General features: G+C 49.2%; 1 protein-coding gene across 1 annotated transcript in view; it reads right to left on the reverse strand.

Moving 5' to 3' along the window:
- MLLT1 (MLLT1 super elongation complex subunit) overlaps nt 1-19,495 on the reverse strand; it is a 34,122-nt gene extending 14,627 nt beyond the window's left edge. The window contains exons 1-5 of the mRNA XM_081938422.1: nt 19,248-19,495; nt 13,184-13,364; nt 7,276-7,358; nt 3,631-3,774; nt 947-1,158 (exon numbers count right to left, since the gene is read on the reverse strand). Of these exons, the coding sequence (XP_081794548.1) occupies nt 947-1,158; nt 3,631-3,774; nt 7,276-7,358; nt 13,184-13,364; nt 19,248-19,259 (632 nt within the window). The 5' untranslated portion in view covers nt 19,260-19,495. The remainder of the gene's footprint in view (nt 1-946; nt 1,159-3,630; nt 3,775-7,275; nt 7,359-13,183; nt 13,365-19,247) is intronic.
- Nucleotides 19,496-21,039: the final 1,544 nt, after the last annotated feature.

Below are 21,039 nucleotides of genomic sequence, written 5' to 3' on the forward strand. Positions count from 1 at the left end.
AAGACTTGGAGGACGGAGAATCTCCACAACGATGGATATATTTTATGGATATATTAATACAATAATACAATAGTAGAGTTGGAAGGGACCTTGGAGGTCTTCTAGTCCAACCCCCTGCCTAGGCAGGAAACCCTATACCGTTTCAGACAAACCCTACACCGTTCCAGACAAATGGCTATCCAACATCTTCTTAAAGACTTCCAGTGTTGGGGCATTCACAACTTTTGGAGGCAACTTTTGTTCCACTGATTAATTGTTCTCACTGTCAGGAAGTTTCTCCTCAGTTCTAAGTTGCTTCTCTCCTTGATTAGTTTCCACCCATTGCTTCTTGTCCTGCCCTCAGGTGCCTTGGAGAATAGCCTGACTCCCTCTTCTTTGTGGCAACCCCTGAGATATTGGAACACTGCTATCATGTCTCCCCTAGTCCTTATTTCAGGATTATAATTTCCAATTTCCCCCCTTTTTTAATGCTGAAAAACATTTATACAATCGGTATATGTGCCTCTGTTAATAGTTTTCATTTAGTGACCAAAGTTACAACGGGATTGAAAAAAGTGACTTACGAAGGTTTTTCACACTTATGACCATCGCAGCGCCCCTCTGGTCACATGTTCAAAATGTTTGCCGACAAGACTCATACTTATGACCATCGCAATGTCACCTGATCCTCGTTTACGACCTTCTGACCAGCAGAGTCAATGGGGAAGCCAGGTTCACATAACCACGTTACTCAGGGGTGTCCAAACTTGGTAACTTTAAGACTTGTGGACTTCAACTCCCAGAATTCCCCAGCCAGCATGGCTGGCTGGGGAATTCTGGGAGTTGAAGTCCACAAGTCTTAAAGTTACCAAGTTTGGACACCCCTGACGTTACTGAACGTTAACAGCTGCGGTGATTCACTTAACAACAACGGCAAGAAAAGGTGTGAAATGCGGGCAAAACTCACGTCACACGACCTTCAGTTAACCGCAGGCATTTGGGGCTCCATTGCGGTCGTATGTCGAGGACTCCGTGTGTTCCAAAGCGACTCACCTTTGACCCATGAGATGGCTTGGACTTCTTAGGATCAGAGAAGGCTGAGAGGGGGATGGTAGGAAGCATGGGGTAGTCCGGACTCGGCCTGGAGACAGTTTCCGCACCTTCTGGCATGACCATCACCTGGGGAGAAAGCGGCCATCAATCTTGGAAAGGCTACGCCTGCTTCTCATTGGTCAAGAGTCCAGATCAATGCTTTGATCTCCAAATCCTGGCCACTTTAAAACCTGTGGACGTCAACTCCCAGAATTCCCCAGCCACTCAAAAAAACAACAACCCCCACACACGGAGTTACCGTATTTTTCGACGCATCAGACTCACCATGATTTTAAAGAGGTACATTTTTTAAAAAAGTTTTCGCACTCTGCACGCCTCCCAAACCCTCTGCACGCCTCGCTTTTTGCAAAATAAAAGGACATGCAGAGCTTTGGGAGGCTTGTAGAGTGCTCCTGGGGGCAGCCCCCCCTCTACATGGGGCTCCCCTTGAGATGCACCCGGAGACTGCAGCTGGTCCAGAATGCGGCCGCGCGGGCAATTATGGGGAGAACAAGGTTCTCCCATGTAACACCTCTCCTGCGCGAGCTGCACTGGCTTCCTGTGGCCTACCGGGTGCGCTTCAAGGTGTTAGTTACCATCTTCAAAGCGCTCCATGGCACAGGACCTAGCTATCTGCATTCTGCCCCATACATTCCTGCGACCAATTCGCTCGCACAGAGAGGGACTCCTCCGGGTGCCGTCCACCAGGCAGTGTCAGAGGGCAGCGCCCAGGAATAGGGCCTTCTCTGTGATGGGCCCAGCCCTCTGGAATGACCTCCCCCCGGATATCAGGACAACGACCGATCTCCACTCCTTCCGCACGAAACTCAAGACCCACCTGTTCCAACTAGCCGGCCTGGCTTAACTAGAACTTTCTAACCTCCCTGGCAATTTTAATATTTTAATATTTTAATCGTAAATTTTGGGGTTTTAACTGTTTTAATTGCTTTAATTTATTGTTATTTATTTGAACCTAGTGGCTTCCATTTGTATTTGACTGTTAAATATTGATGTCACCTCCTCCATGCCACACTTGTATTTTGATTTAATTGTACGTCGCCCCGAGTCCCTTTGCGGAGAGGGGGCGACTGATAAATCGAAATAAATAAATAAATAAATAAATAAATGGCCCATTTTCCACCCTCCCCAGGGCCCTGGAGCACTTTGCAGGCCTCTCAAACCCATTTTTGCGAAGGGAGCAGGGTTTTGGGAGACCAAAAATGCTGTATCCAGTGTATAAGACGCACCCAGATTTTCACCCTCTTTTGGGGGGTGGGAAAAGGTGCGTCTTATACTCAGAGAAATACGGTACTTCGGAGTAGTTTCTTTGTTGCTGTTCATCTTACAGGCAGAATCTTATCAGACTGAACCAACTACCTGTGTAACTATAGATTTACTCTGTGAGAATTCTGGAGGAGTTTAGAGTAAGGGGTCCTTGATGTTTTATTACCCAACTAGGGAACATCGTCAGTGCTAGAAGGGAGTGGGGTGAAGAGGAAGAGAAGACAGTGCAGTCCTTGGGGCTCTCTGAGCTTGGCTGTTTTCTTGCAAACATTTCAGGACCCAACTAAAGAACATCATCAGTGCTAAAAGGGTGTTGTGGCCCGCCAGCAGAGTCGGTCAGTGAGGAGGTTGGGGAGGAACCTGGGCCAGTCCTGGAGTCTGGGGAAGGCTCGGACGAGGGCTCTGTGTCAGAGGCAGAGTGGGGGCCGAGGCCGTCTGGCAGTGATCAGCTGCCTTCGGAGACAGACAGCAGTGAGGCAGAAGAACAGGTGGAGCCTGTTCCCAGGGTGCGCATGCGCAGAGCTGCCAGAAGAAAAGAACAACTCAGAAATCAGGGTGGACTTGGGAGTAAAACCACAGGTGGAAAGTGATTGACCCCTCCCATAGAACATAAAGGGGGAGCAAAAGGGGAGGGGGCTTTTGCAGGAAACCATTCATTCGTTCACTTCAGGAGTGTGTAGATCTGTCCGTGAATCTCAGAGACTCTGTGCCCAGAGTCTTTCCTTGCCCAGGACCTCGTTTGCAAAATATCTACATGGCAGCTTTCCAAGCTAGGTAAGGTCCGTGGTCATAAATCCTCCTTTGAAAGACTGTTTGCCAGGCCTTGGCTGAAGGAGAGGGGTTCACATTCGTTTAATAAAAGGGGTTTTGTCGGGATTAGGACTCTGCCTCCTAGTTTTTTGGGGGAAGCCCAGGCCAGAACTGTGGGGTTTGAGGTGAGGAGGAGGGGGGTTGTGGGATCCTTGGTGCTCTCTGAGCTTGGTTGTTTTATCGCAGATGTTTCTTTAGTCAACTAAGCAGCTGAAGAAGCTTCTTGGAGGAGAAGTGAAACGTCTTCACAAGAAAAACCAGGAAGTCCAGTTGCCTCTTGAAAAAAAAAGCACCTTTGGGACAGCACTGAAGATGTTACCTGCTTGGGTCACGAAACGTCTGCAAGGAAACCACCAAGCTCAGAGAGCACCCCAGTCCACAGAGAGGGCTCTGCATGCCACCTCTGGCAGGCGTCACGATCCTAGTCCCTAGGAAGGGCTACCTGCCCGCCCCTTAATTACTCACCCCTCCGGCTTTGATGAGCTTGTGACGGAATTCCTTGGTGGGGTTATTGAAGGTGAGTTTCTCGCAGCGCAAGTGATTCACCGGCGGGTTTCCTTCCAGGTTGAGGAAAAGGTCATAGGTGAAGCACACTTTCTTCGGTTCCTCCTGAAAGCAAGAAGCCAAAATCTCAAGAGGTGCCCAAGGGTTACGAGAGTCCCCCTCTCCTGCAATTCCCACAGCTCTCGCTCTCTCCGTGTCCGGGAAGATAAAACAGCCGAAGGAGAAGGAGGAGGAGGAGGAGGAGGAGTGGGTAACGGGAGGGAAAAAATCTCACTCTGAACTCCACCACATTGTTGGCAAATCCTTCTGGGGATTGGACAGGGCCCTGTCAACATTCAAAGCAGGGTCGAAGTACAGGATGGGAGCATCCAGATATATCAACAAAATCTTGGCTAGGATGGGGCAAAATCCTGCCTGGGCCGATTCGTGCGGGAGCAGACCTGACATCATCTTAGCTGTCACCGTGCCATGCTTAGCGGTAGAGACGGTCTTCAAAAGGACACAGGGTATTGCTTTTTTTAAAATAGCTTGCCCAAAACATTTCGGACATGAGCTTTGAGGTTAGGGGCTCATCTAATGAGCCAGGGTGGCGCGGTGGTCACAGTGCAGTACTGCAGGCTGCTTCTGCTGATCACCGGCTGCCAGCAGTTTGGCAGATCGAATCTCGCCAGGCTCCAGGTTGACTTAGCCTTCCGTCCAAGTCCAGTAAAAGGACTTAGATTGTTGGGGGCAAGAGGCTGACTCTGTAAACCACTTAGAGGGCTGTGAAGCACTGTGAAATGGTATAGAAGTGCGAAGGAAGGAAGGAAGGAAGGAAGGAAGGAAAGAGGCTGACTCTAAACCGCTTAGAGAGGGCTGTGAAGCACTGTGAAATGGTATAGAAGTGTGAAGGAAGGAAGGAAGGAAGGAAGGAAGGAAGGAAGGAAGGAAGGAAGGAAGGAAGGAAGGAAAGAGGCTGACTCTAAACCGCTTAGAGAGGGCTGTGAAGCACTGTGAAATGGTATAGAAGTGTGAAGGAAGGAAGGAAGGAAGGAAGGAAGGAAGGAAGGAAGGAAGGAAGGAAAGAGGCTGACTCTAAACCGCTTAGAGAGGGCTGTGAAGCACTGTGAAATGGTATAGAAGTGCGAAGGAAGGAAGGAAGGAAGGAAGGAAGGAAGGAAGGAAAGAGGCTGACTCTGTAAACCGCTTAGAGAGGGCTGTGAAGCACTGTGAAATGGTATAGAAGTGTGAAGGAAGGAAGGAAGGAAGGAAGGAAGGAAGGAAGGAAGGAAAGAGGCTGACTCTAAACCGCTTAGAGAGGGCTGTGAAGCACTGTGAAATGGTATAGAAGTGTGAAGGAAGGAAGGAAGGAAGGAAGGAAGGAAGGAAGGAAGGAAGGAAAGAGGCTGACTCTAAACCGCTTAGAGAGGGCTGTGAAGCACTGTGAAATGGTATAGAAGTGCGAAGGAAGGAAGGAAGGAAGGAAGGAAGGAAGGAAGGAAGGAAAGAGGCTGACTCTGTAAACCGCTTAGAGAGGGCTGTGAAGCACTGTGAAATGGTATAGAAGTGTGAAGGAAGGAAGGAAGGAAGGAAGGAAGGAAGGAAGGAAGGAAGGAAGGAAGGAAGGAAGGAGCAAGAGGCTGACTCTGTAAACCGCTTAGAGAGGGCTGTGAAGCACTGTGAAATGGTATAGAAGTGCGAAGGAAGGAAGGAAGGAAGGAAGGAAGGAAAGAGGCTGACTCTGTAAACCGCTTAGAGAGGGCTGTGAAGCACTGTGAAATGGTATAGAAGTGTGAAGGAAGGAAGGAAGGAAGGAAGTAAGGAGCAAGAGGCTGACTCTGTAAACCACTTAGAGGGCTGTGAAGCACTGTGAAATGGTATAGAAGTGCGAAGGAAGGAAGGAAGGAAGGAAGGAAGGAAGGAAGGAAAGAGGCTGACTCTAAACCGCTTAGAGAGGGCTGTGAAGCACTGTGAAATGGTATAGAAGTGTGAAGGAAGGAAGGAAGGAAGGAAGGAAGGAAGGAAGGAAGGAAGGAAGGAAGGAGCAAGAGGCTGACTCTGTAAACCACTTAGAGGGCTGTGAAGCACTGTGAAATGGTATAGAAGTGCGAAGGAAGGAAGGAAGGAAGGAAGGAAGGAAGGAAGGAAAGAGGCTGACTCTAAACCGCTTAGAGAGGGCTGTGAAGCACTGTGAAATGGTATAGAAGTGTGAAGGAAGGAAGGAAGGAAGGAAGGAAGGAAGGAAGGAAGGAAGGAAGGAAGGAAGGAAAGAGGCTGACTCTAAACCGCTTAGAGAGGGCTGTGAAGCACTGTGAAATGGTATAGAAGTGTGAAGGAAGGAAGGAAGGAAGGAAGGAAGGAAGGAAGGAAGGAAAGAGGCTGACTCTAAACCGCTTAGAGAGGGCTGTGAAGGATTGTGAAGCAGTATAGAAGTCTAAGTGGGAAGGAAGGAAAGAAGGAAGGAGGCTGACTCTGCATAACAGCTGAGAGAGGGATGTGGAACTATGAAGCAGTAGAGAAGTCTAAGTGCCATTTTCCCAGAGGCACATTAATTAATTTGGGGTGGGAAAGAAGGAAGAATCCTGCTATCTCCTGCCAGAATGATCAGCACAGGTGGGATCGATCAGAGTTGGAATGAACTAATCATACATATCCGAAAATAAGACCGGATCTTATCTTAATGTTTTGCTCCAAAAGAGTGTATTAGGGTTTATTTTCGAGGTAGGTCTTAGTTTCAGTAAAGTATGGTACCTAAATGCATCCATCAATCGTAACTGGGGCTTATTTGGGGGGGGGGGGGTTAGGGCTTATATTACAAGCACCTTGGAAAAAATCATGCTAGGGCTTATTTTCCAGTTGGGTCTTATTTTTTTGGGGGGGGGGAAACACGGTACTCATGACGGTTTTAGGAAAAGGGCAAAGTTTTCTGTTCATCCGTATCTTGATTTGGAAGGTGGATTTGATTCCCGGGGTTGGCCAGAAGGAAATATTCAAACTAAGAGAGTTGGAAGGGACCTTGTAGGTCATCTAGTCCAACACCCCCCCCCCCCCCGCCCAAAGCAGGAGACAATGAAAGGCAGGGAGAAAACAGAAGGTCATGAATTTGGGGTGAGAAAAAGAAAGGATCCTATCTCCTTTCAGAATGATCTGCATGGGGGGGGAGGTAGATCAGAGCTGGAATGCCTAAACCAGGGATCGGCAACCTTAAAAACACTCAAAGAGCCACAAAGGCCCTAACCGGAAGCCCCTCCCCCGTTCAATTCTGGAGATGACCGGAAGTCAGGTTCCCCCACCAGAGAGTCTCCTCCTAGAGCGGCGTCCTTTCCCCCCTACCTGTCCTAACCAAAAGCCCTACCAACTCTGGAGCCGACTGGCGACAGGGAGCCGCAGCAGAGGGGTGACAGAGCCAGGTGTGGCTCCAGAGCTGCAGGTTGCCGACCCCTGGCCTAAACCTATGCCTTAGGGAAAAAAAGAGGACGTTTTTCTGTCCATCCACACCTTGCCTCGGATTTAGAAGGCAAGAAATGGACAATAAGAGATACAAAAGAGGAAGGTGACATTGGTTCCCGGGGGTTGGCCAGGAGATGGAATGCAGGGAGGAGGAGGAGGAAGAAAATAAAATGGTACCTTATTCTTGAAGTAGACCTCAATGGGCATAATAAACCCCGCGTAGCCAGACTCCTCCACTTTGTAAGGGGGCTCTTTGCAAACTGGGGAGGGGGGAGAGAGAGAAGCAAAAAACGAGCGTTAGCCAACCTCCCCAGCAGCCCCGAGTAAAGCAGGAGAATCAAAACGGTGGGGCCAAAGCGCGACACTCTTACTACTCATAGTAAGGATCTGCAGGCAATACCTGGCAGTTCATTTAGTGACCGTTCGACACTACAAGGGCTCTGAAAAAAAAGTTACTTACGACCGTTCCCCACAACCTACGACCCTTGCAGCACCCCCATCGTCACGTGACTCAAACCCAGACCCCGGGCAACTGGTTCATACTTATGACAGTTGCCAGATACACTTAACGCAGGGGTGTCCAAACTTGGGAACTTTAAGACTTGTGGACTTCAACTCCCAGAATTCCCCAGCCAGCCATGCTGGCTGGGGAATTCTGGGAGTTGAAGTCCACAAGTCTTAAAGTTCCCAAGTTTGGACACCCCTGACTTAACGTGTGGCTAACTTAACCACTGCAGTGATTCACTTAACGACTGGCGAGAAATGTCGTAAAATGGGGGCAAACCTCACTGAACCAATGACCCAATTAACAACGGAAATGTCAGGCCCGATGGTGGGCGTAAGTTGAGGACTACCCACTACCTAGAACTCCTTGGTCAGGATTAAAAAGGGGCCCCTGGGCCGTCTGAAGCCATCAAAGGAATGGCTGGGGGGACGACGACGTTTAAAGCTTGCCCTCCACCGGCAACCGCACCGAGGGACGTGACACAAGAACTTCCATGAGAAAAGTAGGGGGTGGGGGACAGAAGCCACACCCCGTGGTTCCTACCACCCAGGCAGCTGAAAGCTACTCCTGTCACCCCCAGGCAATTCCTCCCGGGTGCTATTGAATTTCAGCCATGTGCTTGCAGTCCTCAACCTACGACCATTTTTTTTCAGCGGCTGACTGAAGGAAGGGTGGTTTTGGAGTTCCAGCGGCCCTGGAGGTGTCACCTGATCGTGAGCTGGGTGCGTGTTAACCGCTTGGTAGCCATGACCGGTTGCACCGCCCTGGAATCAAGCAATACCCATTTAGCTAGTTTTCCTGCTGGCTTCCCCAGAAAGTCAATGGGGAAGCCGGCAGGAAACGCGACAAGGGTAGTTCTCTCCCACTGTCCACAAGGAAAGAACAAGACAATGTATTATACAAATTAGAAAATTTAAAGAAATCCTTATTGGTCACAATGGATACAGCAGAGCTGCTTATAGATCTGGTTTCCCCAATAATTGAGCCTCTCACTTCTCCCCTAGAGGACAAGAGATTACATGAATACAAGATCATGGAAAATACAAGCCAAGACCCAAAGGGGGTATTAGAGATCCCAGTAGAGATGGAGATGTTTTCATCCCTGTGTGAATATCCCATGACACCTTCAGCACCAAACCAAGAAACTGAGAGCCGACCCACGTCAGAGCCACCATCTCAAAGAATGAAAGACGACCTAATAACGCCTTGTCCTACACCCAGAGAAGAGGCATCGGAATGGCAAGCTCTGTTAGCTGGTGCTAAAACCTCTTACCCTGAACAGGTTCCTCAAGAGTCTACACATGACTTAGACCGATCCTCCCTATTTTTAAAGAAGGCCAATTCGGTGTGCGATGACACCTCAATCCACGGTAACAACCAGACAACTTCCCTTTGTATAAATCAAGCTTCCCGATGAGCTGCAAAAGATGACCCACTTTCCCCTTATAACCTGGAATATAGCAGGTTGGTCTGTTCCATCAAAAGACCAACTCTTTTTTGACTATATATCACAATTTGACATCCTCTTCTTGCAGGAAACCTGGGCCTCCGCAGAGATTCAGTTAGATGGCCATTGGGTTAACTCAATCCCAGCTGTCCCAAGCAAGGTGGGGGGGGGGGAGAGCTAAAGGGGTATTGTGACATTAGTTAATACATCCTTGCAATTTAAATGTGTACCACTGCCACCTTTCCAGCCATGGGTTGTAACTACATTACTCTTATTTAAACAGGTGGAGATTTTGCTTTTTAATATCCTCCACTTAATAAGAATAATGTGATTAACAAGATTTGGGACAGCATAGAAGATGATCAATGCATTTCTTTCCAGAGGGACTGTCCCCACTAGTGTTGACTGACAATTTCCCCTCCCCCTGGAAACAGGCAATTGATCACAAGCTGGGCTCTTATGGGCTCTCACCATTATTCTTAATGCCCCTAGGCTTTGATCAAGCAAAGCAAGCAGTAATTAATAGAATGAAGGACATGGAGTTCCAAGAAGAACTAAATAGGTTGCCTCTCTACAGCAGGGAGAGAATCAAACAGGGAGTGAGGGAACCGGCAAGATATCTAAATGACCTGATCTTCCCAAAACAAAGAATAGCTTTCTTCAGAGCCAGATTTAACGTTCTTCCTTCAGCACTCCTCCAGGGCAGGTATAGGAGAACACCTATAGCAGAACGGGTTTGTATATGTGGTAAAGGAGAAGTGGAAGATAATTCACATGTTCTATTACACTGCTGAGCTACGCAGAGCTTGTAGGTCTGCACATATTCTCCCCTTATTAGAGAGATTGCCAGGGAGGGCAGACAATTTTTATCTAGGCTTTCTCCTCCAGGACACTAACCCGGCTACCACGTATGCAGTGGCAAAGTTCTGTGCTGCTGCAATGTCCATAAGAAAAAAATTGGCTACAATTCTGACCCACCTATCTGCTCTAGTTTTGTATTAGACGATTTATTCTCCTTTGGACTTGCTTTCCTGGTGATCCCTACCGGCTGTGCTCTCCCACAGACGCCATCTCTTTGTACAGAGCAACAACTATCTCTGAGCCTCATGATGGGTCCAAAGAAATTACCGCCTGGTAAGGCCTCGTTGGCCCCAACATCCTCCACGTCCAGCCCCGCTCACCAGTCACAACTGGGATCTTTTTTACAACCTAAAGCCTCTGAAGAGAGTGCAAAGGACTTGTCTACTCAACAGATGCTTCAAATCATCTTAAAGGGACAGGACGAAATTAAAAAACAATTGCAGGACTTAAATGAACAGCTCAGACAGACGAATCAGCAAACCACACGGAATGAACAGAGGATAGGTGTGCTGAAGGAGGGGGCGGTTGGGATGAGAGATAAGATGAAGACAATCCAAAGGGGGCATGCAGAATTTGGAAATCAGATGTTAAAAATGGAATTTAAAAAGGATGTTTTTTTTTCTTAGGTTCCAAAACTTGCCAGAAGTTGAGAACGAAGATCTTAAGGAGATTATGACCACAATACTAGCAGAATATATTAATAGAGATAAACAACAGTTTTGGTGGGACATTGATCTGATCTCTAGGGTTAATTCAGCCTATGCAAGAACACACAATGTTCCAAGGGAAGTTCATGTTAAATTTCTTAGGAAAACTACAAGAGATGAGGTTCTAGAAGCTGAAAGGGGAGGACCCATTTCTGACAGAGGGGAGTCCAGTCTCTTCTTGGAAGCCTCCAGGGATGAATCTCCCACAATTTCTGAAGGCAACTTCTGTTCACTGGTTGATTGCTCTGTCAGAAAATGTCTCCTTATTTCCAGGTTGAATCTCTCCTTGGTCAACCATCTATTATTCCTTGTCTGGCCTTCGGGTGCCTTGGAAAATAGCTTGATATTTCAAAATTTCAGGATCCGGGGCTTCTAAATTACCCGATGTTTGTTGGTTAGGGTTAGAGGGCTGGAGAAAAAGAGGGACACCCCAGGGACCTAAAACAGGACTATCAGACGCCAACCTTGTGCTGCTCCCCACAAAGAGCCAGGGAGGCTCAGGAAAACCTCACAAGCAATGGAGAATGAAGGAGAAATTTCCTGACCGTGAGAACAATTAACCAGTGGAACAGCTTGCTACCAGAAGTTGTGAATGCTCCACTGGAGGTTTTTAGGATAAGGCTGGACAACCATTTGTCTGAAAGGCTATAGGGCAGTGTTTCTCAACCGTGACGACTTTACGTCCTGTGGATTTCAACTCCCAGAATCCCCCAGCCAGCACAGCTGGCTGGGGGATTCTGGGAGTTGAAGTCCACAGGAGTTAAAAGTCACCTAGGTTGAGAAACACTGCTATAGGGTTTCCTGCCAGAGCAGAGGGGTTGGACTAGAAGACCTCCGAGGTCCCTTCCAACTCTGTTATTCTAATTCTAAAGCAGTTCCATCTCCGTCCGTGCCTGCAGAGGACGTTCTTCATCCTTTGGCGGCCAATTTGAGCCCTTCCGCTGGGTTCCTTAAGTGCAAAACCTATATAGGTAGTCCCCCACTTACGACAGTTCATTCACGCAACGTTCAATCGGTCCCTGAAAAAAGTGACTCGGGGCCATTTAAAAAACTTACAAAAACTGCTCTGTGGTTCCCGTGGCCATAAAATTCAGATGCTTGGCAAGCGCTTCGTATTTATGACAGTTGCAGTGGTGGGGTGTCACAGATATGGCCAATGGATCAGTTTTGCCATTCTTAACCGAGTCCCGCGGACAAGCAAAGTCCACGGGGAAGCCACGGTTCGCTTAACGAGAAGGTTGTTAACTGAAAGATGCAACGATTCGCTTAACGACTCTGGCAAGGAAGGTCGTGCAACGAGGGAAAACTCACTTAACAAATGTTTCACTTAGCAATGTATATTTTGGGCTCCACTGTGGTGGGAAGCAGAGGACTGCTTATATTTGGGTGGAAGATGATAGGAGCGTGACCTAAGCCAGGGAGTCAACTTCCCCGCAGGTAGAAATCTAACACCTCAGGGAGGACACAGGATGCTTCTCTGAGCTACAAATCCTTGTGTTTTTTCTCAACTGGGAGAACCGACTTCCTATTTAAGCTCTTAACAGAGACTCTGAACAGAATAGCAAGAGTTGGAAGGGACCTCTTAGGTCATCTAGTCCAACCCCCCCCCCCCACGCTCAAGCAGGAGATCCTATGCCCGTGATGGCGAACCTATGGCACGTATGCCCGAAGTGGCACACAGAGGCATGTTGCCTGGCATGCACAGCATCGCCCGTTCCTCTCCTGGGTTTCTGGCGCGCAGGCGCATGCGAAGATCAGCTGGCCTTTGTGCGTCCGGCAGTGCCGGAAATGGAAGGCCTGCGAGCATCTGCACTGGCCAGCTAACCTGCACGTGTGCGTGTGAGGCAGTAACTGGAAAACCTGCTGGCGGGTGTGCATGCATGCACCGGAAACCTATTCTCTGCTGTTTCAAAGAAGATACAATAGCACGGGGCCTCTTCAGATCAAGCATTTATTTTAAAAAGCTTCTTCGTTTTGTTGTCTGGAATAATAATAATAAAGCACCTTTAAAAAATAAGTCTAATAATTTAAACATTCTATAGGGCATTTATAGTTATTGATTTACCTCCTTGCAGTAAACAGCCTGATTAGCGCAAGAAAAAAAAATCTGCCTCTGCCTCCCAGACAATTTGCCTCCTTGAAGCAAACAGCAAGTTTCACTTTCAATTTCAGCCTCTGCAATCCCCATTGGCTGCAAGAAGGTGAATTGCTGGGAGGCAGGGAAGCCTCCAGAGGGTGAAAAACCTCCGAAAATGAAGGCCAAAGTCAGCTGGCTAGCGCACACATGCATGCTGGAGCTGACAGGGCAACACCTCGCATGCCCTAACAAATGGCTTTGCGTGCCACCTGTGGCCTGCGTGCCATAGGTACACCGTCTTACACCCTTTCCGACAGAGGGCAGTCCAGCCTCTTCTTGAAAGCCTCCAGGGATGGAGCTCCCACAACTTCCGAAGACAACTTCTCTTCCGTGGGTTGATGGTTCTCCCTGTCAGGAAATTCCTCCTTCCTTCCCGGTTGCCTCTTGGGACGCCCCAGGCAGCCACAACCGCTCGCCCGCTCACTCACCACGTTTTGGTTTAGGGAAGCTCTGATGGAGACGGAAGACTACCCTCTCCACGAAGTGCTGAATCTCAAACTGTTCTGGGCCTCGTACAAAGACCATCCAGTCGTGGGTGAAGCCCTCTGTGGTGGGCTTCTTGCGCAGCTGGGCACGGTGTCCGAGCTCCAACTTCACCTGGACTGTACACTAGGAAGGGGGAAGGCGGTGTGGGAGGGGAGGGGCAAAGGAAGAGAGGGAGGGAGGGAGGCAAAAACACCTTGACTGTTAGATCTAGCTGGAGAACTGCAACAGGGACTTTCTTTTAAAAAAAAATTAACACCAACTGTCTAGGTCAGGGGTCACCAATCTTTTGGACCTCAGGGACCACTAAGTTCATAATTCTAAATCCCGCGGACCACTAATATGATCTGCCTAATGACCGGCTGGGTGGGTGTGGCTAGGTGGTCATGTGACTGGGTGGGTGTGGCCAACTCAATGCCACTCACGTCGAGGGGCGCCTTGCCGGCCTCTCCTCACCCCTCCCCTCCCAGCCCCTCCTCGCCTGCCCGCCCGAGCTGCTTAGGGCCCCAACAGGAAGCAGATGCTGGAGCTAAGCAGCCACCATGAGAAAGAATTGGCAAGACAGCTCGGTTCAAATTGGATCTGAAAGAGTAGAAGCACCTCACTGAGGACTACCAGCATAGCTTTCCAAGCAGAGGGAAGACCTGTGGGAGTGCCAGGCTGGGTTCCAGGCCATGATTCAGTCCACTGGAACGAAGCCCTCCGGCTCTTTGCCAGCAGCTGCACCAAGAGGCTGAAGCAGACCTTGTCGGAATTTCTGCCTTCCTCCGCCCCGTCCCAAAAGTCCCCGAAGGGGCGAGACTCTCTGCAGCAACACACGTGTCCATTGCACGTATCTGTCCCAGGGACCGTAGTTGGAGGACCCCTGATTCAATGCAATCTAAAAAAAAATGCAAATAATTTTTCTGCGGACCTCCAGTTGGTGACGGCTGGTCTATAGTTCAGGAAAGACAAGAAACGATTCAAATCCTTGGTTTAAAACCTGCTTTTCCCAAGTGGCTGGGAACTCATCAGCTCACGTGACAGCTAAGCCGAGGGATGCTCCTTTAGAAAAAAAACTCATCTTAGAACCAAACATTCAGGATCTGGGCCCCACTCAATTATTGGAAAGATAAAAGGCCTGCTGCCCATTAATTTCTCACGCACAAACTACAGGTTGAGCTCCCAGCAAAGGAGATCCGTCCAGATGACAAATCCAGTGTCTGTGGGCTTACCCTCTTCCAGCTGTGAAATGGGACTTGCTGTTCAAATATGGGGCGATATTTACAAACAAACCCGAAGACGCCCATGTGGTTGGGAGTCATGGGTGGACCTGGGGTTTTCTTAGCTGTTCTAGCAGTAAGGGGGTGACAATCCTTTCCAGCTCAGGTAGGTACAAGGGCCTACCGCTCAAAAAACCGCTCAAACAACAACAACAACAATAAACCGACAGGACCCACGTTCTTCCTCTTCAAGTTGTTAAGACTTTTCTGCCACTTTTGGGATATGTTACCACGGGTTTGCGGGAACGGAGGGATTAGCCCAGAGCAGAGAGCCTCAGGAGGGCCCTTTGCAGCCCAGGGGCTAAACCATTTCCTCACCTGAGAAAGTACATGTGTAAAAGCAGGCAAGTAGGGAGAGAGAGAGTTAGGTAGGTAGATAAAGGGATAGAAAGAGAGAGAGAGAGAGAGAGAAATAGAGGGATACAGTAGGTAGGTAGAGAGAAAGAGAGAGGGTGTAGATAGAGGGATAGAGAGAGAGAAATAGAAAAAGATAAGAGAATACAGTAGATAGGTAGGGAAAGAGAGTAGATAGGTTGGTAGGTAGGTAGGTAGGTAGGTAGGTAGAGAGAGAAATACAGTAGATAGGTAGGTAGGTGGAGGGGAGAGATAGAGAGAGGGGGGGAGAAATACAGTAGGTAGGTAGGAAGAGAGAGAGAGTAGGTGGGTTGGTAGATATTTCCAGGTGTATTTATCCATGTGGTGGAGAAGGAAATCGCTGACAATCTGCAGCACTTAAGACTTCGTTCCTGCTGGGACAGCACTTAATCCACGTAATTCTCATCAATCAGTTAAAGAGCTTTCCAAAAGGAGAAAAAAAAGTTTTTGTACTATGCAAGCCTCCCAAAAATGGCCATTTTTTTTTTCAAAACAAAACAAAACAAAAAAAGGCATGAATAGCTTTTGGGGAGCTTGATGAGTGCTCGTGTGTGTGTGTGTGTGTGTGTGTGTGAAAACGAGCAAAAAAAGGCCAGTTTTTTGTGAAAAAAATTGCATACAAAGCCTTATGGAGGCTTATGGAGTGCCGCTGGGGGGTGGGGGGAAACGGCCCGTTTCTTGCTCATTTCTGCCCTCCCCAGCCCCCAGGAGCTCTCTGAAAGGCTATGCATGACCATTTTGGTGAAGGGGGCGGGGCTTCAGGAGGAAAAAAATGCTTTATTCGGTGTATAAGACGCACCCAAAATTTCAGCTTCTTTTTTGAGGAAAAAAGGGTGCGTCTTATACTCTGAAAAATACGGTAATCAAAAGCAAGAGTTTAGGAGTGGGTGGTCTGTTCAGAAATACAACTAGGCCTCAGTTTGAGGAACTGTTCGTGGTTACAACAGCCACGAAAACAGATTCGTGTCTATGAAGGTTGCAGAATTCACGTGACCTCCTTCTGCGACCTTCGGATTCGCTTTACAACCTTTTTACTAACAACATCGGCAGCGTTAATACCGGTGGCAAGAGAGGTCGTGACATGGGACAAGCCGACTTAACGACCGCCTGGCTTGGCAACCAAAGCTTTGCGCTCGTAGGGTGAGGATGATCTGAGGTCCCTGCTCCTGCGGTGGGGCAATAGGATAAACTGACATGAAACCGACACTCGGCTGTCAGGTGGAAGATACGAACGCAACTCAAAAGCGGTCCAGGCACGTAGGAGGGAGAACAGATGTTGCACAACTGTTAAGAGGTTTTCTGGCACAAATACTGGTGGAACGGTTAAAAGAAAAGAGGAGGATGGGCCCCAGTGTCTGCACAGCTGACTTTAATATCATTGGCAGGACTTTTGCTGTAGGCCCATCCATTTGGGCTTTTTTTTGGCTCCCCCTCGGATAGCCCAAGTTCTAGCTTTGGATGTCTGACAAAGATGCTTCAACCTTTATCAGTATCTACCTTGCGTACCCAAAGATGCTTTGAGTTTGAATGTTGACGCAACCTTTCCCTCGTTTTGCAGATCCGAGATGCCCCGGGTGCTTATAGAAGTTGGAAGGAATGGCTCAAATCCAATCGATACACAGCTAAATAACTTCTCTTCTTCATTACATTAACCAGAAGGCTCAACTCTCTCTCCTCCAATGACCATCGTTCCTTGATTTGGCCTAGGCTGCAGTCCTAGAGGGCAGTCACTTAAAACACGAGCCAGCCATGTGCAGTGGCAGCCAAAAAAGCCAATGCAATCCTAAAATGTATTAACTGAGGGATGCAATCAAGATCAAGGGAGATACTAATACCACTCTATAAAGCCTTAGTAAGGCCACACTTGGAATAACTGCATCCAGGTTTGGTCACCACGCTATAAAAAAAGAGTTTGAGACTCTAGAAAGAGTGGAGAGAAGAGCAACCAAGAGGATTAGGAAAATAGAGGCTAAAACATATGAAGAACGGTTGCAGGAACTGGGTATGTTTAGCTTAAGAGAAAGAAGGACTAGGGGAGACATGATAGCAGATTTCCAATATCTCAGAGGTTGCCACAAAGAAGAGGGAGTCAAACTATTCTCCAAGGCACCTGAGGGTAGAACAAGAAGCAATGGGTGGAAACTAATCAAGGAGAGAAGCAACTTAGAACTGAGGAGAAACTTCGTGGCAGTTAGAACAATTAATCAGTGGAACAGAATTTGCCTCCAGAAGTTGTGAATGCCCCAACACTGGAAGTCTTTAAGAAGATGTTGGATAGCCATTTGTCTGAAACGGTATAGGGTTTCCTGCCTAGGCAAGGGGTTGGACTAGAAGGCCTCCAAGGTCCCTTCCAACTCTGCTATTCTAAGCTCTTAAAGTGAAGAGAAGGACAGCAGTCTTCCAATACTTGAGGAGCTGCCACAGAGAGGAAGGGGTCAAGCTGTGTTCCAAGGCACCTGAAGGCCAGACAAGGAATGGCGGATGGAAACTGATGGAGAAAAAGAAACCTGGAATTAAGGCGAAACTTCCTGACAGTGAGAACAATCAACCAGTAATGGAGCGCCCATGACTTCTGGTGGCAAGCTGTTCCACTGGTTAATTGTTCTCACTGTTTAGATGTTCCTCCTTAGTTCCAGGTTGCTTCTTTTTTTGATGAGTTTCCATCCATTGCTTCTTGTCTTGCCCTCTGGTGCTTTGGAGAATATGTTGACCCCTTCCTCTTTGGGGCAGCCCCTCAGATATTGGAATATTGCTATCATGTCCCCTCTCTAGTCCCTCTTTTCTCTAGACCTGTGACCCCAACCTTTTGAACACCAGGGACTGGTTCCACGGAGAAAGGTTTTCCCGTAGACCGGAAGGTTTTACCTATTGCCTGCATTCCACGGACAAGGCTTCGCTTGTTTGCACTGACCCGTTGCCAGCGTGCTTCAGACCAGTCTCGGTCCACAGGCTGGGCTCTACACTAGCCAAAGCCAAATCCTGCAACCGCATCGGTCTTCATACGCTGTAGTCTCCGGGGTCTTTAATCCTCTTAGTTGCTCTTCGCTGCACTTTTTGTCAGCGTCCTGAAGGCTCATGGGCTCTGATGCAAAAGCCTTCACATCAGACACATCTACTCTCACCCAGTTGCAACAGGTTGCAAAGGTACATCAGGATCGGCCTAGGGCTGGCTGCAGATGCCAGGACTGATGTGCAGAGTGAGTGGGTGTGTAGGGGGGCAGTCATCCCCAAATGCAATGGGAGCTGCAGGCAATATGGGGGTAAATGAGTGGAAGAGCCTCTGCTCCCCTCCCTCCCCTTGAGCAGGGAGCTGGACTAGAGGACCTCCAAGGTCCCTTCCAGGTTATTTTATAGTCTATTCTATTCTTATTATAGTTATTATTCTTATTAGGTGTCTCAGTGGCTAAGGCGCTGAGCCTGTCGTTCAGAAAGGTTGGCAGTTCGAATCCCTAGTACAGGCCTACTCCTTGAGCAGGGGGCCGGACTAGATGACCTCCAGGTTCCCTTCCAGCTCTGTTACTGTTTACTGTTCCAGTTCTATTCCCTATTCTTCTTCTCTTCCCTATTCTATTCTTATTATAATCTATTATTAGGTGGCTCAGTGACTTAAGACACTAAACTTGTCAATCAGAAAGGTCGGCAGTTTGAATTCCTAGTACAGGCCTCCTGCCTGAGTATGGGGTTGGACTAGATGACCTCCAAGCTCCCTTCTAACTCTGTTACTGTTTATTTTTCTATTTCTATTCTATTCCCTACCCTCCTTCTCTTCTCTAGTCTTATTATAGTCTCTTATTAGGTGGCTCAGAGGCCAAGACACCGTGTTTGCCGATCAGAAAGGTCAGCAGTTCAGTGGTTCGAATCCCTAGTACAGGCCTCCTGCCTGAGCAAGGGGTCGGACTAGATGATCTCCAAGGTCCCTTCCAACTCTGCTACGGTTCTATTTCTATTCCATCCCCTATTCTTCTTCTCTATTCTATTCTTATTATAGTCTCTTATTATCCTATTCAAATCTATTTCTATTCTATCCATTCTTCTTTCCCTGCCTTGAGGAAGCCACGCCCCTTCAGGTGGGCAGGCTCCTCCCCTCCCCTCCCTCCGGGCCAGGTGCTTTCCCCCTCCCCCCTCTTTCAACGGGGAGGGCACCCCATTCATCTCCCCCCCCCCGACCCCCAAACAAAAGGCAGGCGGGGGAGGAGGGGCTGCATGAGGACCTTGGTGGGCGTGGCCAGCCTCGTGGCTCGCTGCCCAAACCCCGCCCCTTTCCGAAGAGGGTGGGCGTGGCCGCCGCGCGCCCAATGAACACCGGCCCCGCCCATTCCCGGGAGGGAGGGGGAAAGGGGAGGGGCTTCCTCCTATCCCTGCTCCTCCTCACCTGGTTGTCCATGGCTGGGCCGGCTCCCCTCAAGCGGGTCGGGGCCTACGGCGCTCGGCTGCCTTCAGGGCTCGAGGGGCGGCTGATGCTGCTGCTCCCGCCGCCGCCGCCTCATGGCGGGCTGCCTGCCGGGCGGGAGCGGGCCTGGCGTGTTGTCCTCGCCGCGCTGGGCCCGGCCCCCTCCGACACTCGCTTGGCCGCCAGCGCTGCTTCTGCTGCTGCTGCCGCCGCCTCCACACCGGAACCGGAACCCCCGCCCCTCTGGCCCCGCGCGAGACGGGCAGCCGCCCCGGCCAATGGGACCCCTCGCTTCGGCGCCTCTCCGCGCCCGCCAATGGGAGCGCTGCGGAGAGGGCGGGAATAGCGGTGGCCAATGGGAACGCGCGCGCGCGGGGGGGCGCGTTGCCAGGGGGACGGCGGAGCGCTGCCAGAGAGAGAGAGAGAGAGAGAGAGAGAGAGAGAGAGAGAGAGAGAGAGAGAGAGGGAAGAGACCCCGAGGGCGGCTAGTCCTCATTGAGGCGCCTTTGGTCGCGGATGCGAGACTCTCTGGGCTTGTGGAGAGAGACCAGAGGTGGGAGAAGACAGAGTGGACACTCTCAAGAGATGGAGACTTTGGGGTGGAGTTTGGGGTGAGGAGATTTCCCCCCCCCCAACTTTTCTCATGTGGGGTGGGGGTGCTTTGACTGGGCAGAGATTTGCCCCAAGTTTGGCCTCCGCAAACAATGGGAACTGTGGGAAACAGTAGCAGGGAGTCCTCAAGTTATGACCACAACGGGAGCCCAACATTTATGTGGCTAAGGGGAGACACTTTGGCGAGTTCTGCCCCGTTTTATGACTTTTTTGCTGCCGTCATTAAATCGCTGTCATTCTTAAATGAGTAACTCAGTTAAATGAATCTTCCCTCCTTGACTGCTCATCAGGTCGCAAAAGGGGAATCACTTCACACACACACACACACACGGGACAAACTGCAGCCGTCGTAAGTATGAGCCATTTGCCAAGCATCTGAATTCTAATCACATGACAGGAAGAGATGCAGCATGGGTCAGAAGTGTGAAAAATGATCGCAAGTTACATGAACGGTCACTAAATGAAAAGTTGGGGACTACGTATACCAGGGGTGTCCAAACTTGGGAACTTTAAGACTTGTGGACTTCAACTCCCAGGCTGGGGAATTCTGGGAGTTGAAGTCCACAAGACTTAAAGTTCCCAAGTTTGGACACCCCTGACGTATACTTAAGTATGTTTCCTGCCTTGAATTTTCTATCAAATAATAATAATAATAAAAAAAGGCAGGACATGAATGCAGGTGGCTCTTGACTTACCACAGCTCCTTCGGTGTTACAACGGGCACTGAAAAAAAGCACCTTATGACCGTTCCTCACACTTGCAGCCTCCCCACGGTCACATCAACAGAATTCTTGGCAACTGACTCTGTATTTACGACGGTCACAAGTGTCCCGGGGAAATCAGGCGATCCCCAAGCCAAGCCAGATTCACTTGAGAACCATGTTGACGAAGGACTGCGGTGATTCACTATAACAGCCGTGGAAAGAAAGGTTGCAGAACGGGGCAAAGCTCCCTTAGCAACCGTCTTACTTAGCAGTGAAAAATCTCCATCTCAATTGTGGTCGTTAAGTCAAGGACTACCTGTAAATGGGGGAATTGGGGCATCCCAAGGAAGCCACCGGGCAAGAGAGCAGAGGTGCGTTGAGCCACCTACCCGCCCAAATACACAGACTGGGGGGGAGCAATGAAGATAGCCAGCAGTCGGGTGGTTTTTATTTTTAAA

Source organism: Natrix helvetica (genome assembly GCF_964273705.1).
Source record: "Natrix helvetica genome assembly, chromosome: 1".
Classification (NCBI taxonomy): Eukaryota; Metazoa; Chordata; class Lepidosauria; order Squamata; family Natricidae; genus Natrix; species Natrix helvetica.